Source organism: Bidens hawaiensis, unplaced genomic scaffold, assembly GCF_021521415.1.
Source record: "Bidens hawaiensis isolate Kalapana, Puna unplaced genomic scaffold, B.hawaiensis_p1.1 tig00012232_1, whole genome shotgun sequence".
NCBI classification, from domain to species: domain Eukaryota; kingdom Viridiplantae; phylum Streptophyta; class Magnoliopsida; order Asterales; family Asteraceae; genus Bidens; species Bidens hawaiensis.
Genome location: NW_027491991.1, coordinates 37,921 through 60,279, shown reverse-complemented (window position 1 = coordinate 60,279; position 22,359 = coordinate 37,921). Strand labels below are relative to the sequence as shown.

Below are 22,359 nucleotides of genomic sequence, written 5' to 3'. Positions count from 1 at the left end.
TTGAATTGTTTATGTTTTATAAACTTGGATATTTGTTTTTATGCTTTGTCAATTTAGATGAGATTAAACTATATTAAATATAGGTATATTTTATAAGCTCTTTTAATATTCTAGGTAAAAATATACAATATTCTATTAATTATTATTAAAAAAATATATTAGGTTCAATTTCAAAATATTGGGTCAAATTTCTTTGGCCCGAAAATTACTAGCCCGATTAGTAATACAAAAAAAAAAACGAGTTGAACCAAAAACCGAAAAGCGAACAATTTTGAAAAAAAAAACAAAAACAAAACTTTGGTTTTCGTTTCAATTTTAGCTTAAAACTGCATCATGTACACCCCTACTTTCAATCATTATTATTTCAAACCACGTAAAGCTTATTGTGAAAACGTTCATGCCCCAGTAACACCTAATAATACGGTAAAAGAGATTGTATTTTAAATAACTAATTTTAAACACCCTTTCATATTTTTTTTCTTGCTTGTAGAAATATAAGATTGATATAAAACTCATTTCTTTATATGAAGCAAGCATAAATAAACAAATTCCACATAAAGTTAAATTTAAATATGACTAGCCAACCCAGTTGAAGACGTTTGTTTTCGATACATCCAAATCCATCAACACTTGGGGTGCCACTCTCGCTGACATTTACGCTCGTGAGGTTCGTCTTCTTATTCGATCGTCTTTCATTTCATTAATCTCTCAGTTAATGTTAATATCCCTGATAAATAATCTTGAGTTTTATGCATACTCTTCTGTTATTTTATTTATGTAATGTAACACAAATAATTTCAATGTATTTATTATTTCATATATAAATATGTGTTCTGTTTAACTTGAAAGGGTGTAGTCAGACATATTTGTGAGAGGATATCGTAGTTGGAACTCAAGGCAAGCCGTACAAGTTCTTGATCAAGTCTTTCCCAAGGTGATGTCTTCATTTTGTTATTAAATGCATTTCATTTGAAAAGTTAAGATTATTAATTACTCAAAAGTACAAATTTAGTAATCATATTTGGCACTCGTGATTTCAAAAAATTTTTGTAAAAGATTTTTCAGATGAACCCAACCTGGCCCGTTTTCGCTTTTGAAAATTTACGCTTGTTTGCTTTTTCAGGATGATGCAATACAATCATCTCTGGTGATAGTTTATTTTGGGGGTAATGATTCAGAGCAACCGTGTCCGGATGGCCTGAGTCCTCATGTACCTCTTTCTGAGTATGTAGAAAACATGAGGAAGATATATATCCATCTCAAGGTTAGCTTACGCTAATTAAAGGTTTAATTCTAATCGGGTTTCAAGTGGGTTAGAGATAAATTAAGGGCGTGCTCGTTTCACAGAATGGAATGGGATTAGAATTGGAATTTGCATAGGATTTGGAATTGTAAGGAATTGGATTTGGAATATGAACATTCCAATAGGAATTAGAATTGCAAGGAATTGAAATCCAATTCTATTCTTGATGTGTTCGTTTGACAAATGAAATAAAATCGGTTATTTTCTTTTTTTTTAACGAGGATAACGGCGGAAACATTTTAGTTTTTTTGTTTTTTATTTATAGTTTGTGTTATGATTTTTTTTATTATTTTTTTTGAATTTTTTTATGGGTTTTCTATAAAGATCAAAAACCCCTCAAAAAAATATTCAAATATAATAATAATAAATTCATAACTCAAAATATAAATCGAAAACAAAAGTAAAAAAACTAAAATGTTTTATTCGTTGTCCTCGTTAAAAAAAAAAGAAATAAAAAAGAAACTCAAGAAAAGATTCCAACCCACTTGAAATCCTTCGCATTTTGGAAGGATTTGAAATCCCTTTATTTCAAGAAATTTGAAGGAATTGAATTCCAATTCCAAATCCTTGACAACCGAACACACCAAAATGGAATTAAGATTCCAATTCCAACGAAACACGTCCTAAGAGGTTGAAGCTAAATTTTATGAAGTGAACGTGTCCTAAGAGGTTGAAGCTAAATTTTGTTTTGGTTTAATTATGGAGTTGTTAGGTCTAGATTATTAGTAGTTTATTTGGATTATGTTTATCTAGTTTTGGTTTAATACTTATTTAAATAGGTGTTTGAGTTCTAATAGCTTTAGGATTGGGTCTTTATAAATAGGGTTTTATGTACTTGTTTTGGCGTGCTTTATTTTACAATAATAAAAAGAGTCGAACGGATTGTTTATTTCGTGTTTGTGTGATTGATCAAGGGTCTGATTTCCAACACTAATTGATAGCGTTGGATAGTTATTGTTTGTGTTTTATTTTAATACAAACATATGTGTATCGTTGTTGGCAGAACCTTTCAACGGAGACACGTATAATATTTCTAACCACGCCACCTGTAAATGAGGATCAGATTCTTCAAGTTTCGGGGTGATATGAGTATAACTAACCTAAATTTGTTGTTTTCTGTTTGTTTCTGTGTCCTTTATTTGACAAATGCTTATATATTTCAGTAATGATAAACGCAAAAACGAACTGTGCCAAAAGTACGCAGATGCTTGTGTAGAATTATGCCAAGCGGTGGGGATTAAATCTATTAATCTTTGTAACGCGTTTAAACAGCATAAGAACTGGATGGAAACCTGCTTTACGTAAGTATTTACGGGTTATATTGTATTCATAACGAGTAAAATCACAATGTAGCTTAAAAGGAAACGAGCTGAAACTTGAAAGTCACTCAGACTTTATTTTCAATGCATAAAGCCTCAAAAATCATATTATTCAGTAAACCAATAACTGATGGTTGAGTAATTATGTTGACAACAACAGAGATGGGGTGCACTTAACACCAATCGGGAGCAAAATAGTGGCAAAAGAGATACTAAAAGTCCTTAAGGAAGCTGACTGGAACCCGAGTTATATTGGGAAGCTTTGCCTCTAGAGTTTGCTAAACATTGAATTTGAATATTAATTAGCTGGACAAGCATACATTATAAACCCTTTTTTTATTGTAGCTATTGCTTTGAATTGTTGTGGACACGAATTTGGGATATGTTTAATTTGGGTCTTCGTTAATGATTTTGATCAGATTGGTGGGTTGGTCATTGGTGGTAAGTGTGTTATTAAGTTGTAAACAGGTTAGCAGGTTGACCTGTTTTGCTGAGCGAATTAAACCTATCAACCCGAACATGACTGGTTTATTTAACAATTAAATATGAATATAAAAAAGCTGATTATTTCCGTATCCGGGTATGACTGTACGAGTCTAATTTTTTTAAGTCACATTGCTGGCGCCGCCTCTTGCCTCTTCACATTTTTGTTTTTGTTACTGTGTAAGTCAGGTATATACTGGATGATGAATTACAAATGCAGGGTCGGTATCAGATGACTACTTGGAATATATGTTGTTGCAGGTCCCAACGAATGTCACTGCGTGGATCTGTCACATGTTGGTCACTTCAAGTCTTCTAAAGGCAGGTCCGTCTAACTCTTACCTTGCTCTTATTCCCTTTATTTGTTTTCCAGTTTTAATATTCTAGTTCTTATTTCTCAGTATTATGATCTGTTTTTGCTACATTTTTAGTACATGCAGGCTTGATGTTTTCCATTTAAACCTTTTATAAATCTATGCATCAATAATGTACAGGCTGTTGGTTTGGACTATACTTCTGCAACTACAGCTGCAGCTTCTCCATACTGACATAAATGCAACAATTTACTTATAAAATTGTATCAAAATATATGACGTTTTATTTCTTTGTTGCGCATTGATCCAAATTTTTCATGTTTACCTCTCAGTAATCATTATAGTTACAGTTGATTTTTGTTCACAAGAATACTCCTTTTGTGTTTTGATGGACTTTAGATATTTTACTAGTTTTCAAATGTAAAGTCAGCCTTTGCATTTTCTGTGACAAAAAGAGGATAAATGTTTATGAATTTGACATATTTACCAAAACCTGCAGATGGGTGTCGAAAGATGGAATTGGTGCAGTTGGGCGTTTTTTCATTGGTACATTTTCATCAAATTCTCACAAGCGTGACGTTAGCACCAAAAGTTTGCATTAATTAATCATTATCACCTTCATTAGGTGGCCGATTTGGAAATCTTTTTGATGATGATCCAAAACAATGGCGCATGTATGCTGACGGCAGTGCTGGAAGGTAACTCATACATAATACACACATGGTTCATACTTAGTTGCAATATAATATTATGTACCTTTTTTTTTTTTTTTAATGTGATGCAGCATCTTTCATCTTTGTACACCCATATATCCTGCTAGCATCTCTAGGGAATCTTGCTAAGGTATTTGATTGATATTAATATATCTTGATGGGGAAATTCCATATATACCCCTACAAACTTGGAAAATATCATGCATGGATTGCATGCTCATGTAAAACTAAAGATTCATATATGCTTTTACAAACATACCCAATTCATTAATAACAATTTAATAAATGACCATTTTACCTTATTTTTCTAAAACTTAAATTTCCATATATGCCCCCATCTTTAACTTAAATTTTTTTTTTTATTTACCCATGTTTTCCTCAACTTTTTTTTGCCCATTTTTTACTTAATTTTTTTTATTTTATTTTTATTCATAAACAATAGTTTTCTCAAAATATTAGACTGCTTATAGTTCAATTATCATGTGGTTATACCTGGTTTGATTACATGATTAAAGTTCAATTACCTGATTTGAGTTTGGTTATCTAATTCGAACATCCATATTCAATTGTTTGATTATCTGCCATCGAGACAAAAAAGAAGAGATGGTGGTTTGGTTCAGCTTGCTTATCGTTGTCGATCAAAATCCAAATAAAAAATAGGGTTTAAACAATTATAATATAAAGGGTAGAATGGCCATTAGGTAAAAATTCATCAAAGGTGGGTATATACGACATTTTTAGGTTAGGTTGGGTATATATGAAAATTTTCGAGTTTGTAACATAACTGAACCGAAAACACAAATGGAACATGTTCGTGTTTAACATTAACCAAATAAATAACCGACCATAGACAATTAAACGAATGCGGTTTTCTTTTTCGTGTTCGTTCGTCTAACTTTAACCGAACAAATGATCGAGCATGGACATTTAAACGAACACAGATTCTTGTTTGTGTTTGTTCGTTAAGAAAATGAACGTGTTTAAGGTTCACGGATGTAAAAACAAGAACATAATTGAAACATAGATTAACAAGCTGCACCAAAACTAGTTAAAAAGTTAATGTGGAAAACTTTTGTTGGGTCTAAAAAGTTATTAAAACTAGATTCAATTGAAGTGGGCCAAAGTAATTTAAATGATTATATTAACGAACGTATAGTAGCGAGCATAAACAACAAACATACATGAAATTAAATGAATGAACATGAACAAATTTAAATGAACAAACATAACAAACATGCTCAAAGAAATGTAAACTAATGAACATAAATTAGCTTAAACGAATGAGCATAAACAAGTTAGAAGAACAAACATAAATGAACAAACCTAAACTAGCGTAAACTAACACCCATTAATGAACCAATATGAATGAACATAAATGAATTTTTATTGAAATGAACATAAACGGAAGAACTTAAACAAACGTAAACTAACAAACATAAATGAATGTGTTGGAGAATATAATATAAAAAGAATTGACTAATTTGGATATAGAGTGTAGCAGCAAGTTATCTCTGCAGGTTTTGATAATAGAGTATAGCAGTAAGTTATCTCTGCAAGTGCCCCCAATAATGTTGCAACTTGTATAGTATTATATTAGTTTTCATCTAGTATAAATATGTAATCTATGCTATGGTTCAGGGTGTGAAATATAAGTCTATTTCTCCCAATTCTCTGTTCTAATATCTGTTTATAATATGCTATTATAATATGCTAACTGATATCCATTAACATGGATATCAGAGCTACAGCCATCTGAATCAATCTGTTCTTAACCAGCCAGCTCGTATTCAAGATAAAACATAAAATCCTGTTTTCACAAGTCACCGGTTCATCTCACCTCCACTATCACCTTCACCTACCTCTGAATTGCTGCTCTTGAAAATGTCACCGCCAGAAAACAATCCACACGCCACCACCACCACCGTCGCCATACTCGTCGGCGCGTGAGGACGCGTCAGACCTCTCAGCTAACAGATTCTTGTTTATTTCCAGATTCTCATTTATTCCTATTTTCTGATTAACATTTGAATTCAGATTTCTGGTCAAAAATATGTCTGACTCTGGTAAAACTAAAGATGACTCTGAAAAGATCACTAGTTCTGTTGTTGTTCCCAATCTTGCAGATGTGTCATCTCTACCAACTCGGCTAACTGACAACAAACTCGATGGCACCAATTTCTTCGAATGGAGCAAGACCATTCGTCTCTATCTGCGTAGCATCAGGAAAGCCTCTCATCTCACCTCTGATCCTCCAACAGATGAAACTCAAGACCAATGGTTGCAAAATGACGCTCGGTTGTTCCTGCAAATCAGGAACTCTATTGATGTGTCTGTTCTGTCACTCATCAATCATTGTGAATATGTCAAAGAACTGATGGACTACTTGGAATTTCTATATTCTGGACAGAGCAATATGTCTAGAATATACAATGTTTGCAAGTCCTTCCATAGGGGGGAGCAACTTGATCAATCCCTAACGGCGTATGTGATCGGGTTCAAGAAAACATATGAGGAACTAAACACACTTTTACCCCTCAGCACTGATGTACGTGTAATGCAAGCCCAACGAGAACAAATAGTGGTGATGAGTTTTCTAACCGGTTTACGACCGGAATTTGATGCTATTCGATCTCAGCTTCTAAATGAATCAACAATTCCATCTCTCCAAGAGACATTTGCTCGAATGCTACGTCATGAAAGCATTCCACCTCCAAATCCATCAGCTCATAATAGTGCACTGGTCAGCCGAGGAGGATTCAGAGGAGGATTTTGTGGGAGCTCAAGAGGTGGTTATCACAGTAGTCCACGAGGCAGCTATCAAAGTAACTCACGTGGTGGTTACAACAATTATAACCCTGGTCAAAGAGATTATACTCCCGCAAACAGCAATGGAAATGTTGAATGCAATTACTGTCATGAGTTTGGGCATACCAAGTACAATTGTAAGAAAAGACTAGCTCGAAACGCGAGAGACTCTTCCGCTCATCTAGCAGCAAACAATAATGAAGGCAACTCAGAAGATTAGCAAGTTGTCTATTAGCCCAACATGACTCCGCCCAACACAAATCCAACTGCCACATTTGCTGAGGTAGGTAAATCTACTACTACTTTCAAATGGGCAATTGATTCTGGAGCTTCTGAACACATGACTGGTAATCACAAACTCCTTTCACATTTTCATAATCATTCACAATCATCTCACGTTACCATTGCTGATGGAACAACTCCAAAAGTTCTTGGTTCAGGAAGTGCAAATATTACTCCCTCAATTCATCTGTCATCAGTTTTAAATTTACCCAATTTCCCATTCAATTTACTATCGGTCAGTAAAATCACTCGTGACCTGAATTGTAGTGCTTTATTTTATCCTGGTTTTTGTATTTTTCAGGATCTGTCGACAAAACGGATAATTCGTAAAGGAAGGGAATCAGATGGCCTGTATATACTTGAAACACAGACACCCGACTCTCTAGCTTGTCCAAGCTCATCACCATTACAAGCACACTGTCGGTTAGGTCATCCATCTATCCAAAGTCTGAAGACATTATGTCCCCAGTTTTCTAGTTTGTCATCTTTGCAATGTGAGTCATGTCAGTTTGCTAAACACCAACGTGTACCTCTAAGTCCTCGAGTCAATAAGCGGGCTACGTCCCCTTTTGAGTTGGCCATTATAATGTTTGGGGTCCTTGTCCTATTACTTCTAAACTAGGTTTCAAGTATTTTGTAACGTTTGTTGATGACTATTCTCGTGTAACCTGGATATATGTTATGAAATACCGCTCTGAAGTATTTTCCCATTTTTGTAACTTACATGCTGAAGTTAAAACACAGTTTAATGCATCAATTCGTACATTACGAAGTGACAATGCTAAAGAATATCTATCGGAACCATTTCAATCTTATTTCTTGCGAAATGGGATACTTCATGAAACCTCATGTGTCGATACACCTGCCCAAAACGGAGTGGCTGAACGTAAAAACAGACACCTCCTTGAAGTAACTAGAGCTCTGTTATTTCAAATGAATGTTCCAAAATCATTTTGGGCAGATGCGGTCTCCACAGCATGCTTTCTTATAAATTGCATGCCATCAGTCGTTCTCAATGAGGATATTCCATACTTTGTCCTGTTTCCTACAAAACCTTTGTGTCCCGTTCCTCCTAAGATATTTGGAAGCACTTGTTATGTTCGGGATACCCGTCCACATCTCACCAAATTAGATCCAAAATCCCATAGATGTGTCTTTGTTGGCTATAGTCGTTTACAAAAAGGTTACAAATGCTTTTCTCCTGCTCTTCAGCGATACCTAGTATCTCGGGATGTAACGTTTCATGAAAATGTTCCTTTCTTTACCATACCACATAGTCATCCATCCAAGGAAGATGCTATTCTCATTGATAACAATTTTCTATCCTATCCTCAAACTGTGTTGCCACCATCTCAACCAATTAAAAGTCCTGCCCAACCAGAGTCTACTCACTCCCAAACATCCGAGTCTGCCCAATCAGAATCTACTCAGTCTCAAACACCTGAGTTTGTCCAACCAAAATCTGTTCAGCCCCAAACATTCGAGTCTGTTCATTCCCAAAGTGTCGAGCAGCCAGCTGTCTTACAACAACCTTCCAAACCCAACCAACCTGTTATTCAAGTACATCAAAGGCGAAGCAAATCAATATCTGATTCTTTTCCCAAACCAACTGATTCGCCGACAGATTCACCAAATGAATCTTCTGAAAGCGAACCTGATACCGATCTTCCAATTGCCCTTCGAAAAGGTAAGCGTGCATGTACGTACCCCATTGCTTCATTTGTCTCATATGACAAATTATCTCAAGCCTCCCAGGCATTCGTGGCAACAGTCGATTCCATTTCGACTCCCAAAACTGTAAGTGAAGCACTTGATCACCCTGGTTGGCGTAAAGCTATGATTGAAGAAATGGAAGCCCTCAAAGGGAATGATACCTGGTCCCTTGTAAATTTACCAGTCAACAAAAGGGCAATTGGCTGGAAATGGGTATATACTGTTAAAGTTAATCCCGATGGTTCTCTCGCACGATTAAAAGCTCGATTAGTAGCAAAAGGCTATGCTCAAACATATGGTTTGGATTATTCAGAAACTTTTTCTCCTGTAGCCAAGCTATCATCTGTCCGTTTGTTCATCTCTTTAGCTGCAACATATGACTGGAGATTATATCAGCTTGACGTTAAAAATGCATTCTTACACGGAGATTTAAAGGAAGAAGTCTATATTGAGCAACCACCTGGGTTTGTTGCTCAGGGGGAGTCAGGCAAAGTGTGTAGATTAAAGAAATCTCTGTATGGACTAAAACAATCTCCGCGTGCATGGTTTGGAAAGTTCAGTACCGTGGTTACTGAATTTGGGTTAAAGAGAAGTTCATATGACCACTCAGTGTTCTTTAAATCTTCAAAATCAGGGTGTATTCTTCTAGTGGTATACGTAGATGATATAGTAATCACTGGGAATGATGAAATCGGTATAAAGAAATTGAAAGGGTTCCTTGGAACACGGTTTCAAACAAAAGATCTAGGAACACTAAAATACTTTCTAGGGATCGAAGTCTCTCGTTACAGTAAGGGAATATGTTTAAATCAGCGAAAATATTGCTTAGATGTATTAAAAAAATCTGGAATGATTGAAGCAAAGACTTGTGATGCGCCAATGATACCAAATGCAAAGTTGAAAGCAGATGAAGGCGATCTTCTGGCAAATCCCGAAAAGTATAGAAGAATCATTGGCAAGTTGAACTATCTTACTATTACTAGGCCAGATATTGCTTTTCCTGTAAGTGTGGTTAGCCAGTTCATGTTGCTTTTCCTGTAAGTGTGGTTAGCCAGTTCATGTCGTTCCCTAGAACCTCACATTGGGAAGCTGTGTGTCACATTCTTAGATATCTGAAGGGCGCTCCAGGTCGTGGAATATTATATCAAAACAATGGTCATCATACAATAGAAGGATTTACTGATGCTGATTATAATGGTGACGCAACAAGCAGGCGCTCTACCACCGGCTATTGTGTTCTTGTGGGAGGCAATCTAGTGTCGTGGAAAAGCAAGAAACAAAGTGTTGTATCTCGTTCAAGTGCAGAATCAGAATATAGAGCTATGGCGCAGACTACTTGTGAACTAGTCTGGGTTTGGAATCTTCTCAGCGAAATTGGGTTTAAGCAAGCACAACCAATGAACCTATGGTGCGATAATCAAGCAGCAATTCATATTGCAAACAATCCAGTGTTCCATGGAAGAACCAAGCATATAGAAAGTGATTCACTTTACTCGAGAAAAACTTGAAGATGGAACAAATAAAACCCCCCACGTACGGAGTGGAGATCAGCTAGCAGACGTATTCACCAAAGCCTTACCCGGAAGCAAAATCAACTATATTTGTAACAAGCTGGGCATGATTAACATATATGCCTCAGCTTGAGGGGGAGTGTTGGAGAATATAATATAAAAAGAATTGACTAATTTGGATATAGAGAGTAGTAGCAAGTTATCTCTACAGGTTTTGATAATAGAGTATAGCAGCAAATTATCTCTGCAAGTGCTCCCAATAATGTTGCAACTTGTATAGTATTATATTAGTTTTCATCTAGTATAAATATGTAATCTATGCTATAGTTCAGGGTGTGAAAATTAAATCTATTTCTCCCAATTCTCTGTTCTAATATCTGTTTATAATATGCTAACTGATATCCATTAACAGAATGTAAACAAATGAACACAAAAGTTCTTAAATGAACGAACGCATGCTTCCATGTTCGATTGTTTAACAAAATCATCATCATCATCATCATCATCATCAGTAAATTCCACCGATAGCAAAGCTATGGTAGGGTCTGAGGAGGGTAAGATGTAGACAGCCTTACCTCTACCCCGAAGGAATAGAGAGGCTGCTTCCGGTGAGACCCCCGGCTCGATAGTAAATCCCACCGGCTCGTTTGTTTAACAAAATGAACAATGTATTTTGTTCATGTTCGTTCATCTAAAAAAACATAAACAAACTTCCTGCCGAACAGTTCACTGAACATTCGGTTCATTTACAGACCTAGGAATGCCTATAGTCACTTCATTTACAAGTCGTTAACTACACACGTCAAAAAACTGATAATTCACTATTTGATTAAATATATTTTCAGGAAGAAGTTTGGGAAGTATCCGCACAGCTCATGGGCCTTGGTCTTGGCATATTGATCTTGGTAATCATAATGAGAACATTGCATATTAATCAAACAAATTTAAAGATGTACCAGACATTTTTTTTGGTCAACACAACCTGACCCTGCCCATTTGACCAAACTAAAACTTATTGCAGTCGGTACCTGGCCTTGTGCATTCATATCCGGTCCTAGCATCACCATGGATGACAATGCGCTCTTACACCTTTGGCTTCGCTATCAGTCTCTTTCAGTTCTTCAGTTTAATACAGTGAGATATTATAAGGTTATTCAAGATTATAAGTTTAATTTGAACTTAAGTTTAACTTTTTAAACCCTTTGTTTATTAAGGTAATCTAAAGCGGGCCTGAATATTGGTGAACTTGCATGCCTCAACTTCAACAGTATTGGGTAAGATTTGTGTCTTTTGATGCATATATAATATGATATTTTTGCATGTAGTATATAAGTTTCTGATTTTTTTTTTAAATTAAGGATGTGAGGAATGCAATAAAATGGAAAATATCTTATCATGGGAGAAATTTTCGGTACCATGAATAGTTTTTTGGTGTGTCTTTGTCTGACATGCCCGCTGGTGAAACATCAGGCCTCAAGGTATTGCCTTTACAAAATTTTTACTGAAGTCATTTTCTGTTTCTATTGAAGGGTACTTTAGTAATTTGAGTGATAACAGATAGTAATGTCACTGGTTTTTGTTAAGATTTTGGAATCCTTTGTTTCATTTGGTGTTTGTTTTTTCTGAAAAGCTCTTCCTGGCCTCTTTTGTCTGCGCCGTGCAGACCACGCGCAGACGTTTAGGTTAGCAGACTGTTTGTTTTTTGGAAGACATTTCATTAAAAAACGTCTGCGCGTCCTCTTTTTCGCGCAGACTTGGACCAAACACTTCTCACATCTTCTAGCCTCCTCCCATCTTTTATTTCATTCGGCCCCTTCTCAAACACACAGCTCCCTCTTCCGCCATAACCTCCCGTCACCACACAGACCTGTCCCTCCATCTCCGATTCCGGCGGCCACCACACAGCTCAACGCCGCCGTGCTGCCGCCGCTCAGGCTGATGAGGAAGAAGAGGAGGCTGATGAGGCGGGTGTGGAGCCACGTGACATTGATCTTGTGATGACTCAAGCCAGTGTTACTCGGCCAAGGCGGTTAAGGCTCTCAAGGCTCCAACAGTGACATAATCAGCGCTATCATGGAGCACACCAATTAGGTAGAGAATCTTTTGATTTGTGGTTTTTGAATGAGTTTGATTATTATTGTTACGCAGTATTTTAATTTGAATATTATATTATTAAAACTTATAGCTGTTTAATCTGAATTGTTACTGTATGTGTTTTACTTTTTTAATGTAAGCAAGTTTTGTTTTGCATCTAAGGATTATATGATAAAGTCTATTTTAGACGTTTTCGTTAAATATTCAGAGACCTTTCAAGTTTCTTGCAGTTTTTGTTAGGGTGGTGAAGGAACCATATGTCGAGTGAACTGTTTGGCAAGAGGTTTTTGTTAGTTCGTTTGATAAATCAACGAAAGTGACCAAGGATATCTATTTGATTAGTTTAATGAGTTTGTTTATGTTCGTTCAAATTAGGGCTGAGGACGGTTTAGTTATTAGGCGAAACTGAAATCGAAGTCATCGATTTTTTGAATATACAAACCATTCTGTTTTTCGGTTACTTTTGGTTTCGGTTTGGCTATAGTCGTTTTTTTTTTCAATTATGTATAGACATTGCAACAAAATTTAAAAATGAAAATGATGATTTTATATTTCGTTGTTTGATTGTTATTTAAATTTCGATGTTGAAGAACTTTTTTTATTTAAATTTCAGCTTATTAAAAAATTTCAGTTTATTTTAGCATTTTGTAGACATTAAAAAACAAACAGTCTTCTTCTTGAAGACTGCAGAGGTTTGGTCCACATTTTCTGCTACAGATGCCTGCAGATATGGTCTGCAGACTGCAGACTTTTACCTCTAAAAAAACAAACAGCACCTTAAGGTATGCAATTTTCTAGTTGTTCCAAAGTCTTATAAGTTGAATCAATCAAATTCAATTTTTCTCACTCTATTTCAGAGTATCCATTCACGCGAAACTCATCTGCTTCTATTTCTACTTTCCGCAAGCGAGCCCGGGCTTTTTCCAGCTGTTCTATGGCCCCTTCGCGCAATTCTTCTGAATTTCTAATAGTATTCAAGATTCTCTTTTTTCGATTATCTAATAAATCACTTAATGAAAGCAGATTATCTTTCCATTCATTTCAAAAATTCCATGATCCCTTCCCGAACCAAACATGAATCTTTCAATTCATCTAACATTTTACTTTTCCTTTTTGTTTAGCAATATAATCTTTGGAAAAATATATCTTCACCCATTTTGTCATCTACTAAACATGACCACATTGTTCTTGTATCCTAAAAGCCATAGGATGGAGCTACAAGCCTCTCAGTGTTTGGCAGACATATTGGCTCTACAAGAAACACAGTAGACAAGAAAACATGTTTGATCAGGTTCAATAAAGCCTTAAAGAACTAGATCATCAGTTTGACCAGTTTTTGCAGCAACTGAGAGACGTTGGATGGGACATGAATAGTAAAACTTTGAAAGTTTGTAACGATGTTTTAATCAAATATTTTCCGGTGTGTTGAGGATAACATTTGAGTTACATTTTACAATTAATAATAGTCAACATGAGGTTTTGATGATGTTAAATCAGATAAGATTTTTTGTTTTGTTTGTGTTAAGGAAGCATTAATTTTGTATAATAGTTCACACGTGGATATAACCAAATTTACCTTGTAAGGTATTTTGCCCCTAATTGTCCAATTAACTTTTCTTTGGCCGAGACTTATTTTATTGACTCTTTTTTTTTTGGTTTTGTTCTTAATGTTTTATGTAAGATACAAAAGTTTTTACTCATTATCCACTTATGTTTTAGAAAACCAAACAATAATTTATAATGATACTAGGTTAGCTACCCGTGTAGCACATGGATTAGAACAAATATATTTATTTAGATAATAACGCAACGTGAAATACAAAATAAAATATGTTCAACAGATGTAAAGATATATTATATGGTATAATAAATTACACATTACATAATATAGAAATAAAAAGTTGTTAGAAAATTCATAAATCTCTATTTATTTCTTTGTATACAATATTTGTAGTTTTATTTGTAACTTTACTTTCTATATAAAAACTTCATAGTTTCATATTGTTTCTGCTTTTAACTCTAGATAATACAACAAATAACTGACTATGAGTTAAAACAAATTGTCTAAAAAACAAACCAACAATCTATAATAATTGACCTTAGCTTTTATTAATCTTCATTGCAAAACAAAAATAAAGTGAAATTCATTCTTTGAAATTAATCATTTTATCTAAAGATGTAGCATTTTTTTAAGAATAAAAGTGTGAGTTCCAATATTTACTTCTGGATATGATTTCGGCTTCTATAGCACGACTGTCATATTGTATTTTCATTCAACATCGACTTTTAGGGCTAGCCTATGACTTGACAACCTTAGATTTTGAGGCTATTTAAAACATCAGAAAACTAATACTTCGTTAAAAAAAAGCGGTTCGTCTCGTTGATATTTGTAACATCCAAAAACTTTCGGGTCAATTTTGTCAAGTTATAAAAGACCAAGTACTAAAAATAAAAAACCTAATATTTCAACTCATCGCGCTACGTAATGGAATATAAATCAACCCATCGAGATACGCGATGGAAGTCTCACCAAACCCCATATTGGGCGGTGTCGCGCAACGCGACGATCATATCCCTCAAGTCATCGCGATACGCAGTGACTAGGTTAAGCAACTGGGACACATGTCAAACCACGTGGCACAACGTGACAGGCCACAATTCGTTTATTGTTGTTAAAAAAAGTGGTTCAGTTCTTTTATTTTTCTTAGAAAAGTAGTTCGGTTCGTTTATTTTTGTTAAAAAAAGTGGTTTGGTTCATTTATTTTGGTTAGCAAAGTAGTTCTGTTCGCTTATTTTTGTTTAAAAAAATGGTTCGGCCCGTTTATTTTGGTTAGCGAAGTTTAATTTTAATTTAAAAATAATTTGGTTAGCAAAGTAGTTCGGTTCGCTTATTTTTGTTTAAAAAAATGGTTCGGCCCGTTTATTTTGGTTAGAAAAGTTTAATTTTAATTTAAAAATTATTTTTTACCATAGAAACAGTTCACGTCACTATTTTTGCTACATTAGCGTACACGTCATCATCCACGTCATTAAAAACTAACGGAGTCTAACCCCGTTAGTGAAAAGCTTGTTGGCGGCCAATACGTCGAAACTTGGGACTATTGTGGTGCATTTTTAATTTTTAACTTAGCGCCGGCCAATAGGATAAAGTTTGAATTATAAAATCCGATATCAATAAAATAATCATAAATTCCTATTATAATAGTGACACAAGACATTCAAATAATCACACTTGTTTATAGAAAATGTTAAAATAAAAATAGAGACAAAAATGAAAAGTTTGATAATTGTTTGTAGAAACTTTTAAAATAATCAAGAAAACAAACATCATAATTCAAAATATAAATCAATAAAACGAAAAAAAAAATAAAAAAAAACTAAAATGTTTGTCACGTCTTTCTCATTCAAAAAAAAAAGGACGAAAAAGACACAATGTCGAGAAAAAAGACACAATGAGGTAAATAAACAAAAAACACAATGATTACCGCGAGCTGAACAAGCTCACCATTAAGAACCGGTATCCCTTACCGCGTATTGACGACCTCTTTGATCAACTCCAAGGTGCCTCTTGTTTCTCCAAAATCGATCTCCGTTCTGGCTATCACCAGTTGCGTATCCGCGAAGAGCATATTCCCAAGACTGCCTTTCGAACCCGCTACGGTCATTTTGAATTCTTGGTCATGCCCTTCGGTTTAACCAACGCACCCGCTGTCTTCATGGATCTAATGAACCGGGTGTGTATGCCTTTCTTGGACCAATTCGTGATCGTGTTTATCGATGACGTTCTGGTATATTCCAAAACCAAGGCCGAGCATGAACAACATCTTCAGTTGGTGTTGCAAAAGCTTCGAACCGAACAACTCTATGCCAAACTCTCCAAGTGTGAGTTTTGGTCGGATGAAGTACAGTTTCTTGGTCATGTTGTAAACAAGATGGGTATTCATGTCGACCCATCCAAGATTGAAGCAATCAAGAACTGGATTACACCGTTCACTCCTACCGAAATCCGTTCCTTTTTGGGCTTAGCTGGTTACTACCGGCGATTCATTTCGAACTTCTCAAAAATCGCTTTGCCTTTAACAGCATTAACGCACAAAGGCAAACCGTATGTTTGGGGCTCTAAGCAAGAAGAAGCCTTTCAAACGCTCAAGCAATTGTTGTGCGAAGCTCCTGTTCTAGCGTTACCTGAGGGTACTTATGACTTTGTCGTTTATTGTGATGCCTCCAACCAAGGTCTCGGTTGTGTACTTATGCAACGAGGCAAGGTTATCGCTTACGCGTCTAGGCAACTCAAAATTCATGAAAAGAATTATACGACTCACGACCTCGAACTTGGTGCAGTTGTATTTGCCTTAAAAATCTGGAGACACTACCTCTATGGGACTAAGTGTATCATTTACACAGACCATAAAAGCCTTCAGCACATTTTTGATCAAAAGGAACTTAACATGAGACAACGCCGATGGAACGAACTCATCAGCGACTACGATTGTGAGATCCGATATCACCCTGGAAAGGCTAATGTGGTAGCCGATGCGCTCAGCCGTAGACCCAGCCAACTCAACTGTATCTTGCCGTGCACGCAGCTTCGCTTCGCGCCGATCCAAAGTGATCTTGAATCTCGCATTCGCGACGCGCAGCGCGCATCGATCAGCAAAGGCAACCTACGCGCCGAGTTAGCGTGTGGTGCAGAAGTACATCTAGTCCCTAACCTGAACGGAATACTCTGTTATCTCAATCGCATCTGGATCCCCAATGATGAGAATCTTCGCTCTGTCATACTGAGTGAAGCGCACAAAACTCGGTATTCCGTTCATCCTGGTGCTGACAAAATGTACAAAGATTTGCGCCTTTCTTATTGGTGGCCTGGTATGAAAAAGGATATTGCTGTGTTCGTAGCTAAATGCCTAACTTGTTCTAAGGTAAAAGCTGAACATCAACGCCCATCTGGTTTGCTCGAACAACCTGAAATTCCTACGTGGAAATGGGAAAGTATAGCAATGGACTTTATCACCAAGTTACCCTTGACCGCAAGCAAACATGATAGCATTTGGGTAATAGTGGATCGATTGACCAAGTCTGCCCACTTTCTGCCCATTCGTGAAACCTACCGTGTTGAACAACTTGCGCATCTATATGTTAAAGAAATTGTCTGCCGTCATGGTACTCCCTTGAGCATCATATCCGATCGCGATGGCCGTTTTATATCTCGCTTTTGGAAATCTCTCCAATCTGCGTTAGGAACTCGTTTGGACATGAGTACTGCATATCATCCTCAGACTGACGGACAGTCTGAGCGAACCATCCAAACCCTTGAGGATATGCTCCGATCTTGTGTTCTTGATTTTGGAGGTAATTGGGATTCACACCTACCTTTAATCGAGTTCTCTTATAATAACAGCTATCATTCCAGCATCGGTATGGCCCCATTTGAAGCACTTTACGGTCGAAAGTGCCGCTCACCGATTTGTTGGAGCGAAGTGGGTGAAGTTCAAATCACAGGACCCGAACTAGTTCAAGAGACAACCGATAAAATCGCCAAGATCCGTGATCATTTGCTGACTGCCAGAAGCCGACAGAAGAGTTACGCAGATCGCAGGCGGAAGCCTCTCGAATTTCTAGTTGGTGATCTTGTTCTCCTCAAAGTGTCGCCCTGGAAGGGTGTTGTCCGCTTTGGGAAGAAAGGTAAGCTTGCACCTCGTTATGTTGGTCCATTCAAGATTCTTGCGAGGGTGGGAAAAGTTGCCTACAAACTGGACCTGCCGCCCGCGCTCAGCAATGTGCATCCAACTTTCCATGTATCCAATCTCAAGAAATGTTTAGCTGACGAGAACCTCCACATACCACTTGATGAAGTTCAAGTTGATGAATCTATGCATTTCGTTGAGAAGCCTGTTGAGATTATGGATCGCGAGGTAAAGCAAACCAAGCGCAGTCGCATCCCTATTGTCAAAGTTCGTTGGCAGTCCAAGCGCGGAGCCGAGTTCACTTGGGAAAGGGAAGATCAAATGAAGATCAAGTACCCGCACCTTTTCTCTGCGCATCCTACTTCGAGATAAATTTCGGGACGAAATTTCTTAAAGTAGGCGAGACTGTGACATCTGCCCAATCCGACCCGACCCAGGTACCCGTTTTCGAATCCGATTCTTTTTATAATTTAAAATTTGATTATTAATCTTTGTAAATTTAACATTAAATAAATCATATATATATATATATATATATATATATTTTTATATTACTTACTAATAATAATAATAATTTCTTGTCGCCGTCCCGCCTCTCTTTTCTCTCTTGTCGCCGTCCCGCCTCTTTTCTCTCTTGTCGCCGTCCCGCCCCTCTGCTTAACCCTTAAGCCTTGAAACCCTTTTAACTCTTTGCTTGTCCTTTGGTTCTTCCCGCCTAAGGATGTCTGCGCAGCTCCACGCGCCAGACTCCTTACAAGGAAGCCTGCGCGAAGACCAGCTGTTCCTGCGAAACGCGAGGCGAACTGTTCCCGCAGCGCGCTAAGAAAGGTAGCTCTTCCCGCGGCGCGCTAAGGATTGTAGTTCTTCCCGCGGCGCGCTAAGAATGGTAGTTCTTCCCGCGGCGCGCTAAGGATTTGTAGTTCTTCCCGTGACGCGCTAAGAATTGTAGTTCTTCCCGCGGCGCGCTAAGGATTGTAGTTCTTCCCGCGGCGCGCTAAGAATGGTAGTTCTTCCCGCGACGCGCTAAGGATTGTTCTCTGTCTGCCTTCGCCCTCGCGCGCGCTCGAATCTTCTCGCGCTAGACCTTAAGCCTTTTCTTCTCTTTAGGTCAGCCTGTATGCTTTTGAAATATCTTATCTTTTGTATGAGCACTGTAGGTCAGTTCCGACATCTGTCCGAAAAGCCACTTTCGGCGCAGCATGCGCACCAATCCTATTGGTTGACAGAAAAAGTGACTGACATAATCTTTTGAAATCTTCTTTTGCATGTCTTGAACAGTGTTTTATCTGACACCTCCCATGCTTTACCTGTAACCTGTCAGCTTTTCCTCATCCCCTGCAGCTGCCGGCATATCTTTTGATATCTTTTGCTTTTGTTTTCTTGTGCTTTTTAATATCTTTTGCTTGATTTGATAAGATCTTTTCCTCCTTTAAGGGATTGTGTTCCCTTGGGTTTTTCCTATAAATTAAGCTAATTTTAGTTAACACTTCACACACTACACTTAAAACACTCCTCAAATCCCTCTCCCTTTGCCCTCTGCCGAAGATCTTCAGCGCCTCCAACTCCTCTCTTTGCCTCCTTCTTCTCTTCTGTTCTGCCCAGATTCTCGGTAAATAATTAATATATAATTTTTCCTTTTAAATAATTTGTTTAAGTGACTTACTGCATATATTCAAGACATTAAAAACCAATCGTTAAACCAATAACCTCTTATTTATAGGTTAACTTGTGCTTGTTTAAAAGTTGGTTCTTGCATTATCTTTCAACGCACCGTTTACAAGTGAGTAATCTCGTACTTAATCCCCTTTTATTTTTAATGTTTTGGGATGTTCATGTGTTCGTACAACTTGAGTCTTAAACTTGTTTATGAAATTTATGTGCCCAAAACCCCATGTGTTATGGACGTTTACTTGGCTGTTTATTTGTATGTGTGACTCATTAACCGCTTTGACGGCCTATTCCGAAGTTTTCATGGATCCATTAGATGAACACGGGAGACCTATCGTTTACGGTTTTCTTGTTTTGTTACACATGCACGTATGATTTCTTGTTTTTGTGCTCAATTGGGAGCACGGATTAAACTATGAGCTATGATCTAAGGCTTGATCACAATCTGATTACACCCTATGTTAAACCCCAGTTAAGCACATGTTGCGCGCAATGTTTGTTATTGTCTATTTATATCTATTAAACTTGATTTCTCACCGACACGCAAGTGTTGACGTTTTATTTTAACACATGTTCAGGTTTGCTGTAGCTGCTTTTGGGAATCTCAAGGACACGTAGGATGTTTTCTTTTTCTTTGGACCTAGATTAAAATGTAACAAGACGAATTATGTTATTTGAATATTTTGAGTTATGATATGATTTATGTTACTTTACGATTTGTGTCCTGCGCGTGCGCAATGAAAACGTATTTATTAAATATTGACACCCAAATAGTGTCACGAGTAATGAAACAATACGTGGCGCCCCGATGTATAATCCGCCATCGGTCGGGGTGTGACAATACCACCCTCACCACCTCAAGACCAACCCATAACTCCAGTCACAAAACCAACCCAAACCGAACCCGAACCTTCCCAAATCACAACACCACCCACTCAACCAATCACCGAACCTACAACTTCCTCCATATTCACTTCATCCGTCTTCAGCTCATCAATCCAAAAAACAAGCTTATGGAGCCAAACCGTTATAACTTCCCCAACCCAAACCAGAACACCACCTGTCTCACAATCAACACCACCCACCACTACAACCTCACAAGTCCTTACTCAACCAATCACCTTACCTTTGCAAACAACCTCACCACCCGTAATGTCCACCACCCCACCATCCACCATTATCTCACCCAAACCCATTGCCCGAGGAAAGTCTTCGACACCTCCAGTGTACGCCGATCCTATCCTCGATAGGATCGTCGCACTGGAGGAATCAAATGCTAAAAGGGAGGAGCGAGAAATTGTGCTCCTCAAGTTTATCAAAGAAATGAAGCAGAAGGCGATAGAGGATGAGAAAGAGAAGGTGGCTCTAAGGGAGCGGATAAGGGTATTGGAAGAACAGAAGGAAGCAAGCTATGCTCTTGCTGAAAACCAAAGATTATTGACCAACACCTTCCATATCCGAATCCAGAAAGTTCAAGCGCTGATAAACCTAGAAGCCTCGGAAAACGCGAACCTGAGAGCAGACCATTCCAGACTTGCTGACAGATTGGCCACTCTTGAAAGAAACCTGCCATCTGCAAGTGCTCTCAGGACTAGTCTCAATAAGAAAATCGAGGATGCCACTCGGAAGTGGGATGTTGAGAGTGAGGCCACAAATTCAAGAGTCACAAACTTAGAGAATCAGCTAGCTTCATCCGCTTCCCTCGATAAACTCAGAGCCGAGATGGAGGCGATTCAAGAAAAGGTAATGGAACATGATCGTCTCAATCAGCTCCAACTGAAGACAAACGAAGAGTTGGTGAGCAAATATCAAGCGGCCTCAAACCTTATGGGTATCCATGAAGATGATTTTTATGGTCTGGAGGATCGACTTGATAAAGTTTTCAAGAGCTGGAGAAGGTCGGGAGAGACCTCTCAGGCTGGTGGTTCACATCCTACCGCAGGTTCGAGTGTAGCCTTGCGAGGAGTTAGGGTTGGAGTGTCTGAAGGTGAGGCGACTGTTGGTCATTTGGTACAACAGGGCGGCTAGTCTAGTGGTGTTGGTGGTGGTAATGATGATGATGACGAAGATGAAAATGAGGATGATGATGATGAAGAAGATGATGACGATGATGACGTTCATGATAGCTATGATGAGGATGACGATGGTGATGATGATGGTGGGAATGGAGGAAATGGAGGGGTCGGAGCAGTAGGAGGCGGAGGTGGAGTTAACACTCAATCACCTCCATACACTCAGCAAGATATTCAAGACCCTGCTCACGATTCAGCCGGCAAAGTCAGGCAACACGACACACAAATTGCTGATATGTATAAAGATTTATTTCCTGATGACTTTGCAGGTGTCATGGATGACTTTATTGAAGCAGGAAAGAACTTGGAGCAACTTATTGAACAGAATACAGAGGAAGGGGTTGAAGATAACTACATCAATTACTCACCTAATCCAGACACTCCTCTTGCTCAAG

The 22,359-nt window shown here is 37.6% G+C and overlaps 1 protein-coding gene and 1 pseudogene across 1 annotated transcript; both read left to right on the top strand.

Moving 5' to 3' along the window:
- The first annotated feature begins 1,127 nt into the window (after window positions 1–1,127).
- On the top strand, window positions 1,128–2,919 carry LOC143540460 (GDSL esterase/lipase CPRD49-like). Its single transcript, XM_077033513.1, has 4 exons — window positions 1,128–1,264; window positions 2,307–2,383; window positions 2,467–2,604; window positions 2,783–2,919. Exons 1-4 carry the CDS (start codon window positions 1,238–1,240, stop codon window positions 2,892–2,894), a joined length of 354 nt encoding a protein of 117 aa, XP_076889628.1. The 5' UTR covers window positions 1,128–1,237; the 3' UTR covers window positions 2,895–2,919.
- A 248-nt stretch (window positions 2,920–3,167) lies between these two features.
- On the top strand, window positions 3,168–4,274 carry LOC143540472 (protein root UVB sensitive 5-like; annotated as a pseudogene).
- The last annotated feature ends 18,085 nt before the right edge of the window (window positions 4,275–22,359 follow it).